Raw genomic sequence first — 21,317 nt, 5'->3', positions numbered from 1 at the left:
TTTCTGCATTCATTGTTAAACAAATAGCATCTCACTTTCCTAGTTATTTGTATTATAATAAGAAAAGTTCTACCAACTACTCTCCATGCTGTTTCAAAAGCTTCTATTTAGTTTAGATGCATAAACCCTTTTGTTTTCTTTGATAGATGAGCTGTCACATTTCCTGTGCTTTGCAGCATCATCTACATAATCTTCAGTAAGACTGCTTGCTTCGTTAGGCTTTGGCATTTGTTAAAAAAAAAAAAGGTTGATTTTCTTGAGGTGAAGATTTTCTTTAAAAATGAGAAAAATAAAATAAATTGTGTTCTAGAAACTTCAATAAAACTGCACAGTAATATTGCTTTGTGTTGCTGTACCACTGTTAATCAAGGAAAAGATGTAAAATCTCTTCTCATTCTTGGATTCAATTGGTTTAGCTCTGTTAAATGGCAAGGGTTATTGAAAAATGTGAATTCTATGATATAAATCTCATCATTATGGTTTGCAATATTTTTATTCTGTTTTACTGTGAAATTTAGGTCAGCTCACAAAAGAAAGTGATAGTATTTGCCTAAAGGTTTAAGCTTTGATTAAAAGCTTCCAGTGTTTTCCTTGCACTGGAACCTGCTAAAGCAGTTGCTATTTTAGATCTCGTACTTGCTTGTTTGAAATGAAGGGAAACAATAGAGAGGCTCCCTGGCACTGCCCCATCTAGGTACAGATTAACTCTGGAGGGGTGTGCAGTTCATTCTATGTCCTCCTTCTGAGCAGAAACCATCGATTCCTTTCTATCCTATGGGATTCTCATTTTTGAGCTGGAGAACAAATTCATAGTATGGATGAAACTAGCAATTCATTTCACTCATTCAGCTTTCTGAAGACAAAAAGGTAGTGTGACAATCCTACTTGCCTATTGTGTGTGCCTCTCTATGCTTTAATTAGTTTTCAAGGGTTTATTAGCATAAAGTATGATTGAGACAGAGAGTTATTTGAAGTAGCAGTGTGCTATTGCAATAAATCACCTTTTTAGGGACCTTCCCAGTAAGTGTTTCTAATACATATTGAAAAAAGGAGTATTAATTTACTTCTGGAAAAAAATATTTCATTTTGGGCATGCTTAATGATGAGAAATTAGGGAGAACCATAGAGAAAATTTTTTAAAAAGGGTATTTTCTTGCATGTCAGAATTAATAATTTCACAAGTAATTCGTATTAACACTCTGGTTGGCTGGTTTGAAGTCATTAAACCATCGCTCTAACCATTAATGAAATATACACTTAACTTTGAAATGAATCACTTTTTGGAACTGGACAAACAGCACTCTGAAGCTCCACAAAGGCTCTTTAGGATTGTAACGATGGCTGCAGCAGCAGTAACAATAACAGTTCTCATCTTTGAAAGCACTGAACCATTTTCCTGCATGGTGCACAGAAATTAGTGTGGTATAATGCTGAAGGTGTCACTGAATCCGCTCTGTTTTGGTGAGGTGGAGACTCAGATGTGCTTGGGCTTGTGGCTCATCACAGGCTGAGTAATAAGCAATCCACCCAATGGAGATGGATAACATTTTACCCAGTGTAAAGTCAGTCTGCTTTAATATTGGAAGCAAATTGTGATAGGGAAGCCAGCTTGCTTATTGCGAAGAATTTCAGGAACCAAGGTTTAAGATGTCTGTACTGGGAGTTACTGGTTTTGTCAGAAAATATGAATAAATGGTACTGTGCAAGAAATTTATTTCTATTCTTGGATATAACATGCGTAAGCTTACAAAGAACCATATCGACCTGTTAACGGAATAGGAGAATTCTTGATATTTTTGTGTTTAGGAAGATAAGTACCTAGGTTAACAAAATTAGGTACCTAGCGTGGTGGTGTGTGTTTCCTTTGTGCACTGACTCATGGGAAAAGATGTGAAAAATTTCAGCTGAAGCTGTGGACTGTGAAATGCAGTTACTGTATTGTGGTATTATCTGAATATCACTTCTTGTGCAGGAACTTGAGTTAGCTTGTGCTCTTGTTTAATAAAGGAAGATGTGGCAAGCTCTTCAGTGCATATTAGGTGATTTTGGTATGGCATGGTTTGCCTTCTTTTTTTTTAAGCGATTAGGCTTAACACATATGAAGCTGTGAGGGAGGAAAAAGTAAAAAGTTGCTTAGCTAGCCATGCTTTGTCTGTTTTCTGAGGCTGGGAGCAGCAGAGAGATCCCACACCTAGGAGAACAGCTGGGAGCAGCTAGGGCTGAGCATATGACTCTCACGGCTAGTTTTCCTATCAGCGAATCACAGCTTGCAGTCTGGTTTATATCCACTTCCAAGGGTGGCCTGAGCTAATACCAGTTTTCTGTTTGGTAATGTAGAAGGCATTTTTCCCATATGGCAAAACAGATTTTTGCCCTCCATCTGGCAACTCAAAGATTTGATTTGAAGGTTCAAATTACATTGGCTAGAATTGCATGGGCTTTTAACTGCTCCAGCATGACCTGCCTTTATCCTAATAACAGGATAAAGACCTGAGCATGTCATGTCATGTTACATGAGGTAGGGGTTGCCTCTAAGCTTGCCCATTGTGTGGCTTCAGCGCATCTCCCCTGGTTCATACACAGATGGGGGAGAGGCACTGCCTTCTAACCAGTGTCCCCAGGGACATCCCACATGTTCTTAGTTTTTTAAAGCCCCATTGCTCACAGGGGGTGGGAAGTGGGGGAGAGTTCTCTGTTCATTCGTTTTAGCAAAACTGCTATGGATTTTCCAGACTGGATCATAACTGTGTCATCATTCCCGTGCCTGCATCACAATATCACATCTGTTCCTGAGCTGCACTGCAGCAGAGGAATTTATAAAATGGGCCACAGCCACTTGACTTTCATCCAGACTGTGCTGGTGGTAGCACGGCTCAGCTTCTGAAAGACAACAGTCAGCAGACACCCCTCGTGACATATCCCAAAGTAATATCTGCCACAAAGGGATGAAGTTTTGAGAGAGTGCCATTTTGTCATGTTTCCATATGGACGAGGATTTCTTTGGGCTTCACTGCTGGCAGAGGACAAAATCCTTTTGCTAGCAAGCAAGCTATTCACATTATCGTGACTCAAACACAAGACAGAATTCAAATACTTGGATTTTTGCCTGCTTTAGGTAAGGGGAAAGAATTGCTGTCTGAACAGCTTGCTGGTACTGCCGTAAAGATGCACAGATATTGATGTTTATTGTCTCCGCAATTTTCTGTGGTTGCACATGGTGTCACTGCAAACAGGAGGTGTGATTTTCTGGTTAGGTGGTTAAATTTGTGTATTGTAATTGCTAGGATAAAATACACTGACTAGATAGAAATCTTTCTAGTAATGTGCTTTGTGTTCTAATGTACTCCAGCTGCTAAGGACTGGAAAAAAATATTTCATATGTGATCAGTATCCTGAAGGATGCTTCACATACATTGTTATTTTCCAAATGGAGATGATGCCTATTTTCATAGAGTCAGGTTAAAACAAATTGTGCTACTTTTTGACCTTTTAGTTCCTACATGATATTTCATTTTTGTGTAGTGCATCCCTTCATTCATAGACACATTATCAGATTCCAGGGAATAGCAAGAAAAGGCAATCAGCCGTTTCAGTCATGTTGAAAGACAGAAAGTTTCTTTCACAGTGATATAGTTTCAAAACGTTGCTCATTTATTGTTTCCAGATGGAAATAAAATTCTTGTTTTTTTTTTTTCTAACTGAAACATGTAATTATACCTAGTAATGCAGAGCACTTCAGAAAAAAAATAAATGTAAATAATTATAGAAAATCAACAGGAAATAGATGTTAAGCTTAGAATGTTGAGACATGATGAAGTAAAAATATGCATTAGCCCGTGATGTCCTTCAAATACTCTTTGGGATATTAACTAATAGTTTTATTCAGTGATGAAATCTGATATTCTATGTGCAATCTGTAGTATGGGAAAATCTGTCAGCATTGACTAAGTATGACTGTTAAGTGCAGAGTAGTTGTAATTTAATCAAACCTATGAGGCAAAGAACTTCAGTGTTATTTTTGTGGTAGGGAGGATGAAAGATAAGACTGGAACAGTCTTACCTTAAAGCTACAGGTCAGAATGTGATATTTCTATCTGAACAGTGCAAAGTTTGGAAGATTGATTTATCCAGATTTCTGATGCAATCAAGCAAACCTTTTGTTTAATTCATTATTCGGTTTCCTTCTGAATGGCTCATTCAGAATTTCTGGTTATAAAAGGTAAATTTGAGACCACCAGCAGTACTTAGAAGTGAGTGACAATGAAAGAGTGGGTCATCAGGTGTTTCAGTCTTGTGTTTGGTTTGTGTGAATAATTTGTGTTGTGCTAAATTCACAAAGTTAATCATTACAATCCTCAAGTACCTGCTGGGGAATCAGTTTATCATTAGGATCTTTGATTCAAAGCACATGCAGTGCATTTTGTGTAACTTTAGATACAGAAATCAAGTAAAGAAAGAAGTTCACAGTATAAAGAGCTGTTTGCAACCTCCTCATCTCTAGAAGGAGCTTTGAGTGTCCATAAGATCCCTGAAACCCATGACCACAGCAGCTAGGCTGTGTTAGTGTTCCCAGACAGACCATGTGTGTATTGCATGTGAATTTCTGCTACACATGGCAAGCTATTTACTCTCTAAAGAATGCCAGTTCTTTTGATATGGAGTATCTTTCTGAACCAAAGTGATGCAGTGGAATAATCAATAATGGTTTTGAGCAGTAAAAGCTACAGCTGTAGCTTTTACTGTATGCAGGGATCTGTAGGGATAGTTGAAAAGTTCAGATAATTAATGCCAGGCATTTTACATCCCACTGGTACAGAACCAAGGGTAATTACTTTAAATGACAACAGTTGTGTTCTTAATCCTGAAAGTTATCGACAACAGTGATCGCAGAAAACATGTGTTTTCTTTCTTTTACATGGGGGATAACTGCAAGAAGCAATTCTGATTAGTCTTGTTTAACACTGGCTGGTGGACACCATTGGTTTGGTTCCTCTTACAGGAAGTGCAGTCAAAAGCTCCCTCTTGGCCCCCTGAAAGAGATCAACTGTGAGACCAGAAGGATTCTCCATGTTACTGTCAGACCAGCAGCTAGTGGCTTTGGGGTTGGTTGGGTGCTTTGGTTTTTTTGAATTCTCTGAGTAGGAAAATTGAGATTTTAGAATTTGCTTTTCATTCTTCACCATAACATTTTCATTGTTTAAGGTGAATATGAGAAATAAAACCAACATTTTCATGTAACTAGAGAATTTCCACATTTGTGACTTTAAAAATCAAAACTTCATGGTAAAACAAGGTAGGGTTTTTTAAGATCGAATATTTCTATCACAAACAAACAGACACAGTGAATCTGTTTGGGTTTTTGTTCTATCAGATGTTTCTCAGCCTTACAAAAGCTGGAATAAAATAACACTTCCATATCTGGAAATTCTAATGATTTATTACTCTCAAAAAGAATTCACAAACTGATCTCATATTAAAGAGTCTGTTATTCAGAAGATGCAAAATTTGAGAGGAATGACAAAGAATTTTTTTTCCTATGTCATAGGGTGAGTTATTTTAAGAACTTGGCAGATTTAGAAGCACGTTATGAAACATGACTTTCGTTCATTCCTTATATCATAAATCTGTCTTTGAAAACTGAATAAAGTACTTGGAACCAAGAGATAAGCACAATAATAGGCTTGTGGTCCATAGCCTAATTTTCAGCTCATATTTTCTGTATTTTAGAAACATATTTGATTACTGATAAACAGAAAAGTCACAGATGACTACAAGGATGCTTCATATAAATTACATTCACAAGATTTTCTAAAGCTTAAAAAAAGAAAGTTTCCCACTTTTAGGTACTTGTTCTGTACAATTTCATTTTTGAAAATATGTTCTAGCTGAACATCTACAATTATTAAGGGCAGAGATAAGTATAGTTCCATTTGAATTGGACACAAAATCTGTGTGGATGCATGGTGGCCTTTTCTTCACTCCTTTTTCCTGAAACCAGCTACCTCCAGCTTCCACTTAGAGCCAGGTTCACTGCACCCAGCCTTTCTGTGTATCAAATTGTGTGCAATTCTGTGTATGAAATTGAGTTTACATACCTGAGATGGAGTAGCTGTTGCCTTGAATAATGTAACCACTTCTCTGAGACATTTATGTAATAGGATCTTAGACAGAAACTTTCAAAACTGCTTCCAGAAGTGATTTGATAGAGTTTCAGGTTTTGTACACATCTGTTTGTCAGATGAAAAGTGAGTATTGAGAGAGCGTTTTTTTCTTCTTGTTCTAAAAATCACTACTTTTAAAAGCTGAGCTCCTGCAAATGAAAAGTCTTGAGAATGTCTGCCTTTGCTTTGAACAATCTAGGGCAGCCTTTTAGAAATACAGAGAGAAAATCTAGATGTGTAACTAATATTGCTGATTAATGGTCTGGAAGAATTTGTAAATAGTTGCAGCTTAAAAAGTAAATATGGCAGCAGTATGTGTTGTCAGCCAGAGTATCTGTGCCATCAGAGAAAACAGCAGAAATGGCCTGAGTGAGCCTGACTGGAGCACACAGAATGCACTGGCAGAAGAGCAGTGCTCAGTCCCAGGCCATTTCCTGAATGCCCACAGCTCAGGGAGAAAGGGAAAATCAAAAACCATATGTGAAGACCTGCTTGTTCATGGTATATTGTTCTTTGCCCAAGTTCACTTATTTGTTGCAGGACAAAGATTTACAAGCAGTATGGTACCATATTGCACACAGTCTCAATGCTGGTTGGTTTCAACTTTAAAAAATATTTAAACTTTTTTGCTTTACTGTATGTCCTTAATTGGTTAAATAATTAAAATGAGAGAAACCGGACCACCATATTCTATTCTGTCTCACATTCCTTCTCCTTGCCAAGCCTCTGTTGGGAGGTTGGTTTGGCTTTCATTAGGTTTGGTTTTGCATTTTGCTCTTACCTTTACTTTTTTTTTTCCCCCCTGACCTTTTGCGTTTGTACAAAGTGTATCACATCCTGTGTCTCTTTCCAACTGTCACTCCAGTTTTAAGCTGCCCCCTGATTAATTCTATTCATATTATAGCCAAGCACTTTTAATTTCAATCCTTTTCTCTGAAGTAACACAGGCAACATTTCAGACCAGTATTGGTGCATGTTTGCAAGTGGTGAGGTGTACCTTAATTAGCAACTGGCTGACTTTAGGGATGCTCCAATTACAGACATTCTCATTTTGGTATCTAAGAAATTACTTCATTCCAACAAGAAAGCAACTAACGCTTGCCATCTTCTGAAAACAGCCACTGTCTGAAATCACCAATATTCATAATACTTTGCCTCTGAAATTTTCTTTTAATTGTGTAATCAATACTACATAGGGAATGTGATCCCTTTGTGATCGCTATCTCAAAGGAAATTTGATTTCATCACTTTCTTCTTATTTTCTCCTAAAAAAAAATTGCTTTCAGATATTTTCACCTGTCCCTACTGTTTCAAACTGGGCTGGGGCAACTTAGTATTGTTTGGGTTTTAGAAGTATTACTGCTGATACTTACCCCATATATTAATCTGAGTTTTCCGTATTATTTTCATAATGCTTTAAAGCTTCTTTTTCTTTTAATAACTCTCAGGAAATGGCCAAGATTCTCAATCATCCAAGAGTGTATGCTTTTCTGCACATACCAGTCCAGTCAGCCTCTGACAGTGTGCTCATGGACATGAAAAGAGAATACTGTGTGGCAGACTTCAAACAAGTAGTGGATTTCCTTAAAGAAAAGTAAGTCTACTAATAATTGAGAAAATGACAGTGTTGGGTTTGTTGCAATGTCAAGAACATGTGGCTGAAAACACAATTATTTGCAACTTCATAATTAAGGTATGAAAAAAATGAGGTCCTTTAAGCTTTCAAAGTCTTTGAGTTTTCTGTAAGCCCCTTGATGTGGTTGGCCCCTATGCTCAAGCTTTTATAAGCATCTTAAATCTCTGCGTGACATGCTTTTAATTTGTCAATATATTCCTAATCTTTTCCAAAAAACGCATTCTTAAATGATTTTTTAGACATAAACTACTATATATAGATTGCTTGAAGTTGGAGTTACTGAAGTTGTCTTTAATGTGGCTTTAGAGCATTGCACACTTTGTGTACAGGAGATGATCCAGCTCCAGCAAATGTAAATGGCTTGGTTTTGTGTTTGTTCTAATAAGTATTTTATGTCCTATATCTTATGTAAATTTGCATCAATATAGTAACACTCTAATCTTGCTTAGGGGACTGATCAGTTCTAGATTAATTTCAAAATTATTTCCCTTAACAACAGAGCTAATTGTGAGAAATGAAAAAATGTATTATTAATGTATTTGCTTATGCTGAAACCAAGATGAGAGTTGCATCTACCTGCAAAGCTTTTGTAACTACAAGTAATAATTTCATATCCAAGGAAGTATTTTCTTAGCCTTTAAAAAGTAAATAGTGGCATATTTTGATGGATATTTCTGCACTGATTGTCAAAAAACCATGTGTCTGGAGAATAATTTCTGACACCTTGTTTGGCTACTTTCTCTCTTTCTGCTTTATTTGTTTGTGTGGTTGTTCAATGACTTAAGGCAGTGGCGTTTTACCTTTGACTCTTATCTTATATTAAAATACTGGTACATCAAACCAATCAAACTTTCATAATCAGTTTTTTTGTGATAATTGAAAAATTGAGAAGTCTTGCTATGTAAAACATGTCATCTAATAGCTGCATGGGAATTACAATATGTAACAAAGAAAGCCAACTGGGACACAATAGAATCTGTTTTGCAAACTGAATGTGTAATTTATAGGACATTCCAATGCATCTAGGACAACTGATGGAAATGGAGCTGCTTGTCTTCATACAGGTTGATTTGCATTAATTTTCCACCACAAACAATGCCCATGAATTCTTGGCACTAAATTTCATGTGACTATGGATCAGTGTTAGTTTTTAATTAACAGATGTATTGTATTCCCACGTATCTTAAGTGGAACTGTGTCAGTTCATGTCTTAGTTGACTTGAAGTTGATTCATTATTCTCTTCAGTAGTTTTAGCATTGGAAGCTATTATCATAACAGCAGCTGGATTTTCGATAACCAAGTATAGCTGGCACATGTTGGGGCATATGGGGATTTATTAAATCATTCAGCTCTTGCACACAGCAAAGAGTGAATTACTTAATACCCAAATTTAAAACAGCTGGTCACTGAGCATACAGTAATGTAAGTCATACGTCTTTTTCCAGGGCTTTTTTGTAGTGAACTTAACAAGGAAGAAAACTGGTTTGATGTCTTGATTTTAAAAAATAATAAACTTTATTTATCCTGCTTATTAAGAAAATACCAAACTATCTAGTAGTTCCTGTTAGAAAATAGTCTCCAGATATTAAGATGGAAAAATCTTTGAACTATATGGCAGCAGGATAAAGAAGCCATGCAAGGTAGAGAAAATGTTTTGGATCTTTGAACATGTGCTCATCTGTAAAATGAAAGGTTGTTTTCTTTGCCCTTAAGAGCATAGAGTCTTTGTTGGTAGACTTTACTCTCGTGACAGCAGCCAGCTATTACATTCTCATGTAGATATTCCTATAAAGATCTCAGCACAAAATTTACCAGAACTTAACATGGCTGCAGACAAGTCCAGAGGCTAGATCCAGAATAGCTAAAAATAAATATGTGTTTAAACTACTTTAATAGCCAAAAGGGATTATTTCTATCTCCCATTTATCAAAAAGGTAAAATAAGCTAAAAGTAGAATACCCTAGAGCTCCTTTCTCTATTGCTGGGGCCATAAAATTATCTAGAAGCTTCCTACACAAAATGTACAAGGACTTATCAGTAGATTCCAAATGTCACCTTTGTCTCTAGAATGTAACATCTGCTCTAATAGTAACTTCACAAAAAGTTTTATTAAAGCAATAATTATATAGGTGAAGAAGTAGAGCCATGCATCAAAGAATGCTAATGGTCATCAGTTAAGTGTTTAATAACTTGTATTCAAGTATCTAAACACATAACATTTAGTCCAGCAAGTAAAAATGAAAGGAAAAAGGAGAAGAAACAGCTATGTCATAATTTTTGTTTTGGAACCCCAAAGACATACCAGCTGATTTCTGAATCTTTTTCTCCATCAGGCCAACAAAATACTCTGGGGCTTTTTTTCTCCAAGAAGGAAAAAAAATGCTTTTCCTTCCTGTAGAGAGCCTTCCTCTGAGTGACTGCAGAGGTATCTTCTTCGGAGTGAGGATTTATTCATATCCTGCTGAGCGCAGAATATCTTATAGAGAAGTTAGAGTTCTCCAAGAGTACTCCAGACAGAGTACTCTCTATACTGAAACTCTCTTTTTAAAAAGAATGGAGCATTCTTGACACTCTGTGTCTGTGAAGTTAGAAATGTCACATTTTTTCTCTTTTTGAGGAAAAACTCTCTGCAGGCATGAGCAATAGAAATGAATTTTTAAAATTAGTATTGATGTTCTAGTGCTGGCTTTTGATATGCAACTCTTTGTATTTCTGAGCCACTCTCCCCAACCATGTGCCAACACTTTTAGTTTACTATTAAGATCAATAGCAAAATGCATAGAATATAAAGCAAGAAAGGCAAATCTGTTAGACTGTGAAAAACTGAGATACAGAAGGCTTCTTTTACACTTCTTTTTTAGAAATTCCTTCTATCATATTTTGTACTTTTTTGCACTAAAATTTCAGTAAGCTTGACTAATCAGGAAAATACTGTTGAGCAGTGGATTCGCCAATCTGCATATATCTGGAAATCTAATATACAGATAGAGATATATAGATATATAGATATATAGATATATAGATATATAGATATATAGATATATAGATATATAGATATATAGATATATTTCCTGAGTATTTATTTTTAAACTGTTCTAGAGAGCAACTGCATAAAGTGAGGATGTACTGATTAATGTAGAGGGTGTGCAGAGTCTGTCAGGACTAAGTAAGAACTAGTGCCCTGGTCTGTGGTCTCTGGGGACTAATAGAGTAGTCTGCAGGCACTATTCACAAGACTGATTCCTGCATGAGTTTGCAACTAAATAGAAGACTTCTTGAAATTACTGCTAAGTGAATTTAATCCAGAGACAAATTTAGTCTTTTATCAAAATGTCTTCTTTTTGGTGCCATTGTATCAAAATGTGAGTTGTTTTTCAAGTGATCTCAATTTTCAAGATTCAGCATACATTATATTTCTGAAAGGTGATGTTTGTAGTTGCAAAAAGAGCAAGACAGCTTTAATTATTTTGAATTTCTGAAACTTAATCCCCTGAAATTTACTTTTGATGGTAAAAGCAAACAACTGGAATATATTTGAGTTAAAGAAACCTGAGATCTGAATGTCATATTTTGTAATTGCTTGAATTATCAGCAATGTGAATATATACCCATTAAAAAGTCTTTAGACTGGTAATGTGTTTTCCAAATTTGCTTTTGTTGCCCAGACTATATTCTCTCACCTTTTTTGGTTTGTGAAGTGATTCTGATGTTCATCAAAGTTTATATTTATGTGTCCTATTACTGCTGCTTGATAAGAGACTTGTAAACCCAAAATCTAGACAAATAGAAAAGTAGGGAAATTTAGAGCTAGACTGAAAGACTGTACCTTTCTGTTTTGGAGAACAGAGTAATTCTGAAGAAAAGCCTCCCAGTTTGTTTTTGTTTGTGTCCTGAGATAGGAGCATAACATTAATTGTGGGTGGCTGCTGCTGTTCATTTGAGACTGTCTCATAACTCAGACTGAAACACTGGAGCTTTCCAATATCATCAGAAGGCCAGCAAACTTGGTCTGCCAGCAGAGAAGCCACAGCTCTGTCAGGCAGACAGTTCTGGGGTTTCTTTTCACTGCGTCTCCCTTTTCCATTAAAATCAGACCTACTCAAAAGGCTCTCTGAGCCTCCATTACTTTTTTCTGTAATCAAACCTTGATTTTTCAGCACAGGTAGATACATAATTACTGAGGTTGGAAGAAGGCAGCAAAGGACCTAAAGTAGTGAATGTGTGCAGGGGAAAATAAATCACAAACTTGGAAGGAAATTCACTCAAGTGCAATCTGAAGACCTAATTGCCCAGCATTGCAGACAACTGCCTGATGTCCCAGGAAACTAGAGATATTGTGCAAATTGAGAGGTGTTACACAGTCCTTTTGGGACTACTGGCTTCAGCAAGGCTCCCTACTTCCCTGACATTCACTGAAAGTAGAATCTGAGGGCCATGAAAAGAGTCATTTTAAAATAACCATTTACTATTTTTATATACCTTTATCTACTCACTTTCAAAATGCAGGTAATTATGAAGTAGACTATATCAACTCCCTCACTTTTTTATAATGTGAATGTGTTTCATTTTCTTTCTCAAAATGCACTTCTGTTTCTCAGAGAGAGACGTTGTTGAGCTCATTTTGCAGACGTGCAAATCATGTCCCTAACAAACCTTGACAAGGCTTTCAGATTGGGGCTTTTTTTAATGGGTTTTAGCACATCTGTTCTGTCAGTCTGACTACTGCAAATGCAAATGTCATCTGTTTAAAATCCTTATTACGTTCTCTGCTAAGAAACTGCTGAGTGTATTTGGTACTTATCTGTAATTTTATACCTCAGTCTCTAGACTCTTCTCTCTACTCTGTCTTTTGTCTGCTCTTGGAGTCTGAACTAATCACTTTACCAAACGTGTCTCTTTTTTTTCTTATGTTTTAAATTAATTGAGTGTCTTTAAAAGGTATTGAATTAGCACCAAAAGCTAGAACATGGGTGTTTTTTATCACGTAGTACAGAGGTATATTCAAGTTGGTGTCTAGACTTGACCCTATTGCTTCATGGTGTAGCTTTTGATGGACAAACTCCTTTTTATCACAGGATTAGTTGCCTATAATTGTCTTGAAATTTAAATTTGGACTTAGGTAGGTTTATAACCCTTCCTGCCCTGCATTTGATTGACAAGGTATTGGAAAGAGGTGTAAGTAGGAAAGAAGTTTCAAAGGTGCTGAACCCTTCCAGGTCCATTTATTTCATTAGGATATTTTGAACATCAGCATTCATCAACCTACAGTTCAAAAGTATGTTTTTCTTTAGAACTGACTGTGGAGAGACAAGTATTAGGTATTTCAGGATAGCCTTTTTTTTTTTTTTTTTTACTAACTAATTGTAAGATGACTTCAACCTAGCTAAATGCTGTTTTAGGAGGGCCGTGTCTCCATTTTGGCCTATACAGCACTTTGCCCTTTTCTCAGCTAATGCTACTGCACCCTTACTTTTTAGCAAGGACATACGTTTTTCCTAGAGAGGAAATAGAAGGCAAGAGAGCAATATCTGCAACTTCTTAATCTTTGTCTTTGCTGTTCTGCAGATTGTAATTCAGGTTTCAGTTAGTTCATTGAGAGATCTTTTTACTGCCATAGTTTACAGGATTGAATCTTTTGCCACTTTGTGAAATACTAGTCACTGTTTGGTAGCCATAGTCTTTCATGCCAGATGCATGAAGAATGTTGGAGTTTTCTGCACTGTCAACTCTCAGTTATCCTGTTGTTTGTGCATCTTGTCAGTTCATGTGTGAGGATGTACACATAAAAATATGGAAGTCCCAAGCAAATCATGTGATGTGATGTTAACATAAAATAATTCCAAATTTACAGACTACTTTGAAGATTAGTTGACACGAAATGTAAGTTCAACCTGTTTATTTTGAGGAAAATACTGTATAGGAAACTATGATTTCAAAATTTCCATGCTCTGTAATTTTTTTACATTAAGTCTCTTTGGATTCTGGATCACTTTGGGTCTGCATACTGATCTGTTTAAGCAGGATGTGCATGCTTATGGGTACTCCCATTTTACAGCATTTTTCTCTAAATAATACACAGTTTTTTTCTGGAGATAAGAGAACTATTATAAGAGGGTTGGTTTGGGGTTTTTTTCTCCTGGTTCTCAGATTACTATTCAACTCCCTTAGTAAGAGCTGGAGGGTGAAGCCTGGGAAATAAAGTGCCCAGGATGAGCCCAACTTGCTGAGTACAGACTTAATGGGCACACAGGGCATTTGCTGTTCAAATCCTTTGAGGTCATAACACTGTGATGCTCTGCTTTGAAGGAATAATTTTTTGAATGGTTGCTGGAAAGAAAAGATATGTGCCCTGATGAAATGTAAAAGCAATTTCATCTGATTATTATACTTGGTTTACAATCTGGCTTACTCTTTTTGCTAAATATAAGTAGTGAAGTTGCTTAGAGGGATACTCTCTGTATGCAGTTATGATTAGGCTCTCCTTTTTCTGGGCAGCCTCATCTGCAGTTTTCTTCTGTAAAATCCTAATGTGGGAGTATTGTTGGGTGATAGAGTAGAAATTAGTAAAGTACATCCAATTCAGTTTCTTCAGTGTAGCAAGATGGTATCTTTTTTTCCTTTTTTTCTTTTTCCCCTGAAGGCATGTGAATGTGTTCTTTGGAAGTAATGATACAAAATCTGTAGTAAGGATATAAGGAAGGAATGCAGAAGTGGAAGTAAGTTTTAAAGCATTTAATATTTATGAGTTTAAATTCTTGTTTGTACTTATTGGGACATTTCTTTAGTGTTTTAAAGCAAAATAGCTAAAATTACTTTGGCTTTTTCCTGAGTACTTATTTTGATTGTGATCCACTTTCTTGAAACACAACCTGGGGAGGGAAGTCTAATTAGTTTTTAAAACAATAACTGTAATTAATATCAATTTGCTTAATAGCAGATTAACTTGGCATGTAATTCTCAGTTTTAATTTGCTCCTGAGCTTTTAAGCATATCCAAACATATATTAAGATGTATAAGTATTTGTGATAGCAGATTAGTACAGATATAAATATGTTTACACCTTATAGTGCTCAGAATTGCATCAGAAAATTCTGATGATGGCATTAAATTTTCATATTTTACATGTTTCAGAAAAGTATTTGTTCATTTCAGTGTGTATTTTTTTCACATTTTTGCCATAGTACCAAGTAATGAATTCATTTTGTAAGCCATCTTATTCTGATCACATAGGACAATGTGACACAAAGGAGTTTTTGATGACGGTGGTAGCTGGCTAGCTGATAAGTGCTGATTGAATCTACATTTGTCGAACTTTCAGGGAAAATCAGTTGAAAAGAATGAAGAAATGAAAAAGGCAATATTTCTGTAACTGTTCGGTACTTCTAGTGGTTATTTTTTTAAACACAAACTGCTTAAATGAAGAAAACTAGGAAACAGAAATATACAAAGTCTTTTAAACCTCTTTAAACGTGTAGCTATTCAATTAAAACTGTTGCATTCAAGAAGCATGATAATTCTGGTACCCAGAGGTTTTGTCTGTATATTTATTTGGGGGCAGTGGTACAGATTACTTTGGCTTAGCTCAAATTTTGTTCATACGCATCTTATGCTGGTCTGTGTCAAGTATTCAGAAATTGATGATACTCCTCTTTTTTAGTGAGAATGTAGTTTATAGTTGTAAACTTAATATAACATGGAAAAATAGTCACAGACCTGAAACCTTAAAAGATTTTTGCATAAGACAAATATCTGACTATAACAGATGAATGTTTATTTTCCACAGCTGAACCACTTATCTCATGCACTTATAATTATTTTGTCTTTCTATTTTTCTCCTCATCATTATGTTGAGCTGTCATTTTGTTTAGTTGGAGTAATTGACAAAGTACAGCTGTTGAATTGCTTCATAACAGGACAGTATTGCAAGTATGGTTATATGTAAAGGCACAAGAGGCAGTGTAAATTCCTCTCAATCCACCTACTGGAAAATTGTAATTCAGATGCTAGTTCAAGCTGGAAAATGTTAGTATGTCCAAACACCTTTCCCATAGGAGAAGAGAAAGTTAGAGTGGCTGATTGTCAGCCATTTTGTCTTGAATCTGGAGAAAATATTTATTAGCAAAACCCAGAGGCCATAGAAATGAATTATCCTATGGTTTGCTGGGTCAGATGCCTCCATGGTTGGCCTCTGGAGGAGCCATGGCCCTCAGCAGGAGAGGCAACTCTGAGATCAGAACCCAGCTCCAGACAGACTTGCAGTCAGCTCTGGGGTAGTACCTTTTGAACATCTCAAACCCCAACAAACTTGGATCAGTCTTCTACAAAAAGCTTTGTATTACAGAAAAATACTGATCTCTCTGAGCTTTTATCTGCCTTCAAGGATTTTTGTTGAGACAAACTTCTCAACAAAACATAAGCCTCCAACTTACTACACAATGGTACACACATCTGAAAAATGGGTAGGGTGATCATAGAGCTGCTGCTGAATTTCTATGTGTATGTGTGTGTGTGTCTGTGTCCCACAGTTGATGTTTGGCCACTGTGCTTGGTCAAGGGAAATCTACTGTCCCAGACTCTGCAGAGTGAGGGAGGCAGACAGACGGACAGACAGACTGTAGTGTTCAGGTTTGAACAACAGACTGGCACAATTTTTCCACTGCTGTGAGACAGCTGCTCCCACATTACTGACTTCAGGTTTGGGGAGTACCTGACTCACATGCTCGTTCCTAGAAATGACCAAGGCAGCCAGCTGGATTCCCAGATGTGACTAAGGAAGTATTTTTCCACGTAGCATACTCTACCCCTGCAGGCTCCCTCACTACCACAACCTTACCACACAAACTGTAGCCATGATATTTTCTGAAAAATCCTTTCCTTAGGATTTTTCCTCCTGAGAAGCTGAGAAGCCTCAGGAACAAAATGTAAACATTGATTATCTGCTGCTGTGGAATGCAGCAGGTGGATCTGTGATTGGTCTCATGTGGTTATTTCTGATTAATGGCCAATCACTGTCAGCTGGCTCGGACTCTCTGAGACAGAAGCTTTTGTTATCATTCTTCTTTTTCTAGTCTAACTAGCCTTCTGATGAAATCCTTTCTTCTATTTTTTTAGTATAGTTTTAATATAATATATATCGTAAGATAATAAATCAAGCCTTCTGAAACATGGAGTCAGATCCTCGTCTCTTCCCTCATCCTCGGACCTCTGCAAACACCATCACACACAAACCAATACACCTTTCTGTGGGGAGTCCTTAGTTCCATTTATCATAACATAGTCAACAGAACAGTTAGTGCTTCACCGGAATATTTCAGAGTGTTGTACAGAAAGAATGTCCTAGTTGTCTGGATTTTGTTTTCAAAAATGTTAAAATTTTCTATAAAAGATCAGACGTGATTTTGTTAAGATTTACAGTCCTGCGTTGTTTATGTCTTAAATATCATATAGAGTTAATGGCAGTAAGTCATAACATGCTTTGCTGCTGCTGGTTACCTTAGATAATTTAGCTATATTTTCTACAGAATGCAAATTTGTGAGGTATTTTGAGAGTTTTCATCATTACAAGAATAGAAGAAGCTGAAGTCTGTCTCTTAACGTATGTTTTCACAAAATACAGCTTTTACTTGACAGCATTTAAGTGAAGTACAGTAATTATGACATTAAGTGATGGGATAATATTTCTGTGTTTTCATTAATAATGCAAATAAACATATTTTTTTCTTAAGGCAAATGTTCAAATAATTCTTAAGAACAAAAAATTGTTTTGTTGATTGAACTAAATGTGCATTGAAACAGTGATTATGTTAGTACAATGACAGTGGCAGGGGATTTTTAATTCTCTTTTTGCAATAAACATCTCTATGGGATATGTTCCCATCCCCTGCATAGACTTTGCACAGAAATTACTTGTTCCTTCCATTAGGCTTCTGGAGCATCCAGAATTTAACTTTGAGCATTATTCTTTCACTTTTTAACTCTGTCACAAAAGCCTGTTTCACATCCAGTTTAAATAATCTTTTAATACTCTTGATGAATTCTTGGTATGAATTTATCCTTTCTTTTTCAACTTCTATCCTTTGATTTTTCCTCTGATCTGCTAGGTTTTTTTCCCCTTGAAACAAGAATGTATTTAATAACCTGGTATAAATGTGACTTTTCCTATTTCCCAGAATGTTAGTTTTGGTTTTTCTAAATTTTCTGATTGACTTCCTTCACAAATAAATAAAATGCCTTTATTACATTTACTTTTATTGTATTACTTTTTTATGAGGGGAAAAACACATTGCATCTAAATACCTTATCTTTCTGATAATTGAGCCCTGAGCCAGAAACTCCCAATGGCATCTTCCACGTATTTACTTCCTAAATTCAGTTTTGTCAAGGAAATCACAGTGCAAGTTCTCAGTTACTCCAGTAGCATCTGCATTGCCTCCACAGAAAGGCAATGAAGGCAATGGTGAGGCACAGTCTCAAGGTGTGTGCTCTCCTTGTGCAGCTTTCTGCCAAGTTCTGAAACCCACAGCAGGCCCAAAGAAGTGCTTTTGCTGTGGGAAGTGGTGCCTTTGCAAGTTTGGTAAGTGCTCATAGCCCAGGGTTATACTGAGATGCCATTGTTGCACCCTGTAGGCTGCCACAGTTAATGCAAATTTACCTTTATCACCAAAACAAGTTTGTTCTGGAATTATTAGCTGTGATTCTGGAGCACAGGATTTTAAAGTCCTGCATCTTTCTATTTACTTTTGCACACATACAATGCATTTTAGGCCTTGCATTATCTTTTGGGAGTTCACTACCATCCTTGTCTGTGAAGGTAGTGTGTGTTTTAGCTGGAGGAAAAAAAGGGATTTGAGCTCTCATCACTGATTCTCCTTTTGTTCCTGTTTTCCATAAACGCAAGGGTAGCCCATGTAGTACTTCTGAAGTCCTTCTCCAAGGAGACATCCAACATTCAGCTATTTTAGGAAAGTCAATGTGCCTTACTTTTCTCCTTAAACCTCCTGCTTTCCTTTGCAGATACTTATTTTGTATCCTGCCTGCATTTCACCTTCTGTATGTTAGGGAAGAGCCCTAAAGAGCTATCCATGAAGATCTTGTATCTGGTGATGAAGAGTTCAGGCAGGTTAACAGATACCTCAGGCTCTCACAGTAGATGAGAGGAATGTTACAAAGTCATGAATAGGGTTCATCTGCTGCTTCTTTAATAGCTCCTTCAGTTAAATCTCACACAACTACACTCTGCATCATACCTTTGTATTTTTTATACGTGAAGTGGACATTTGAAACCACTGACATGTTTGCTAAGTGCTCCTGTGCCTAGCAAAAAGCTGCATTTGCCATAGCTCTCCTTCAGTCTTGGTTCATTTAGAGACACAATGTGCCCATCTTCAGATTTTCCATACTCTTGGAATGTTTGGAGTGACTGCAGGAGTCCCTCTGAGGAAGAGAGGTTATTTACTTGCCCGTAACAGATTTTACTTTGAGATATGCTGTCTGCACATTTAGCCCTTCCATTTAGCTGTGTTCCTTGCTTAGATCAAATCAGGGGACTCTGAGGAGGTCTGGGCTGCTCCTGTTACTACATGAACTACTGGCTGACAGATGTGGGCATGAAAGATGTTTCTTTGGATACTGCTGACATAAAACATCATAGTTCAGTGCTTGCTTACACCACCTTGTGATGACATGTAGGTGACTCATCTTCTCTGGTCTATAGGTGGATAACTGGTCTTTGCCTTCTCCATAGAATATTTCTTCTCTGTTATTTTTTGTTAACAGCAAGCTAGATGCCAAAGAAATTTTTTTATTGTTACTGTTTTCAGGGTTCAGTTTTTCCCTAAAGGGAGAAATACTAACATTTAAACCTATTAGGCTGAAAAATGGGGTATGTTCTAGAAGAAAAATGCAAGAAAATGAGAACTGTAAAATGTAATAAATATTTTCAAATTTTTTTTTCCTGGTAAGGCAAAACCCTATAAAAACCTTTAGAGAAATGCTAACTACTATGGCTTCTACTCAGCTGATAAGAAAGCCCAACCTACTGAAATTCCTGGAACTTCAACGCTGGCACTGACAAAGAAGGAAAGGAGGTGTTGTGAATTACAAAGACTTGCAATAGATCACAGAGGATGAAATATTTTTCATTAATGGACTCAAAGGTTAAATCAATAAATAATTTCTGAAGTTATTCCATGTTTTTCTACCTGCTTCAAACATGTCTGAAATTCCCACCCACATGAAATAAGGATTTTAAGAATGCTGTTACATAGATGGTAGTTTTGTATCAGTTGCTCAATATTCTCTCCATAATGAATGAGTTTAAATTGTTTGAGATACAGCCTGTTTCATCCTTAATGATCCTAATTTGCTACTTCAGAGTTCCTTTTATACCATGCCTTCTGTTTTTCTCAAGGTTGAAAAGCCAGTGTCTGTGTTAGGCCCAACACGTTACACCCAGACACTGGATTTCAGCTTGGGAATTTAGTTTTTGCACCAGCCTTGTGGATCTTGCTGCCTAAGAACTCTTCATATTTTGTGCTGGTATTGCAGAGCCAAAAGGGCACTGTTGTGCCTGGCAGGCATTTGACAGGTTTTCCAGGTTCTTTAACTGATGCCCAAAGGCTATTGTGGAACATTGTGTGATTTGATAAAATTGGTTTCAGTGATACAGTCTGAATGCACGCACTGCTGTTTCCACTGAATTGATTCGATTCCATTTTTATATTCTACTCCCTCTGTATCATACTTCGAGTATTTTATAAAATTATTCATTACATTTAAGTGGGCTTTAGCAGAAGGAGTTCATGGTAGTGATTACATTCAAACTTGTGTTCAGCTTGCAAAATTGAGTAGTTATAACCACCTTATTTTATTCATTTGAGACATTTTTTCAGTTCCCTCTGTATTGATTTGATTTAATTCTGCAATTTTAGCTTGCTCCAGAAATTTGTTGGCTTTTGGGGAGGTCTCTTCCCCGGCAAATTGTAATATGATTTTCTGATTAGAATGTTGGGAACCTCAGGAAAAACATTTTTTTTTTCATGGCTGTCTGTCTTGCTATCAAGATCTCTCTCTTTGTTTCTATACTCATCTCTTTAGTGACAAAAGTTTTCAATTTTTTCCTTTTTCAGAACTATTAGATTTAATATTCCCATCTGATGACATCACCAATGTTCTTTCATAATGATGCTTTTGAAGGCTTTCAATTCTCTTCCATTTCCTTCTTAAGTATTGCTTTTTTAACTTTTACCAACTCTCTGGGGACTGATGCTAGTTCCTGAGCAGTTGCCTTGCTCCATCCTGATTCTTATTTAGTTTTCAATGGTAAGTGTCCTGCCTAATTTACTAATTGTGGGATCTTCATAGACACTGGGTTCTGGGACTTCATGTGCCAGGCCTTTCTGTCTTACCATGTCAAGACAGAAAAAAAAATAATTTTCCCTTAATCTTTAGATATTACTCCTGTGCTTTGAGTCACATTGCTAAACCCAATTGGTACTGATCCTGTCTGTTATCTAATTAC

The 21,317-nt window shown here is 36.5% G+C and overlaps 1 protein-coding gene across 1 annotated transcript in view; it reads left to right on the top strand.

Moving 5' to 3' along the window:
- Positions 1-21,317, top strand: part of CDKAL1 (CDK5 regulatory subunit associated protein 1 like 1) — a 388,757-nt gene that overhangs the window by 249,565 nt on the left and 117,875 nt on the right. The window contains exon 11 of the mRNA XM_063159828.1: positions 7,610-7,755. Within this exon, the coding sequence (XP_063015898.1) occupies positions 7,610-7,755 (146 nt within the window). The remainder of the gene's footprint in view (positions 1-7,609; positions 7,756-21,317) is intronic.

The sequence above is a fragment of the Melospiza melodia genome, chromosome 1, assembly GCF_035770615.1.
Source record: "Melospiza melodia melodia isolate bMelMel2 chromosome 1, bMelMel2.pri, whole genome shotgun sequence".
Classification (NCBI taxonomy): domain Eukaryota; kingdom Metazoa; phylum Chordata; class Aves; order Passeriformes; family Passerellidae; genus Melospiza; species Melospiza melodia.
This window is presented reverse-complemented; position numbering and strand designations above follow the sequence as displayed.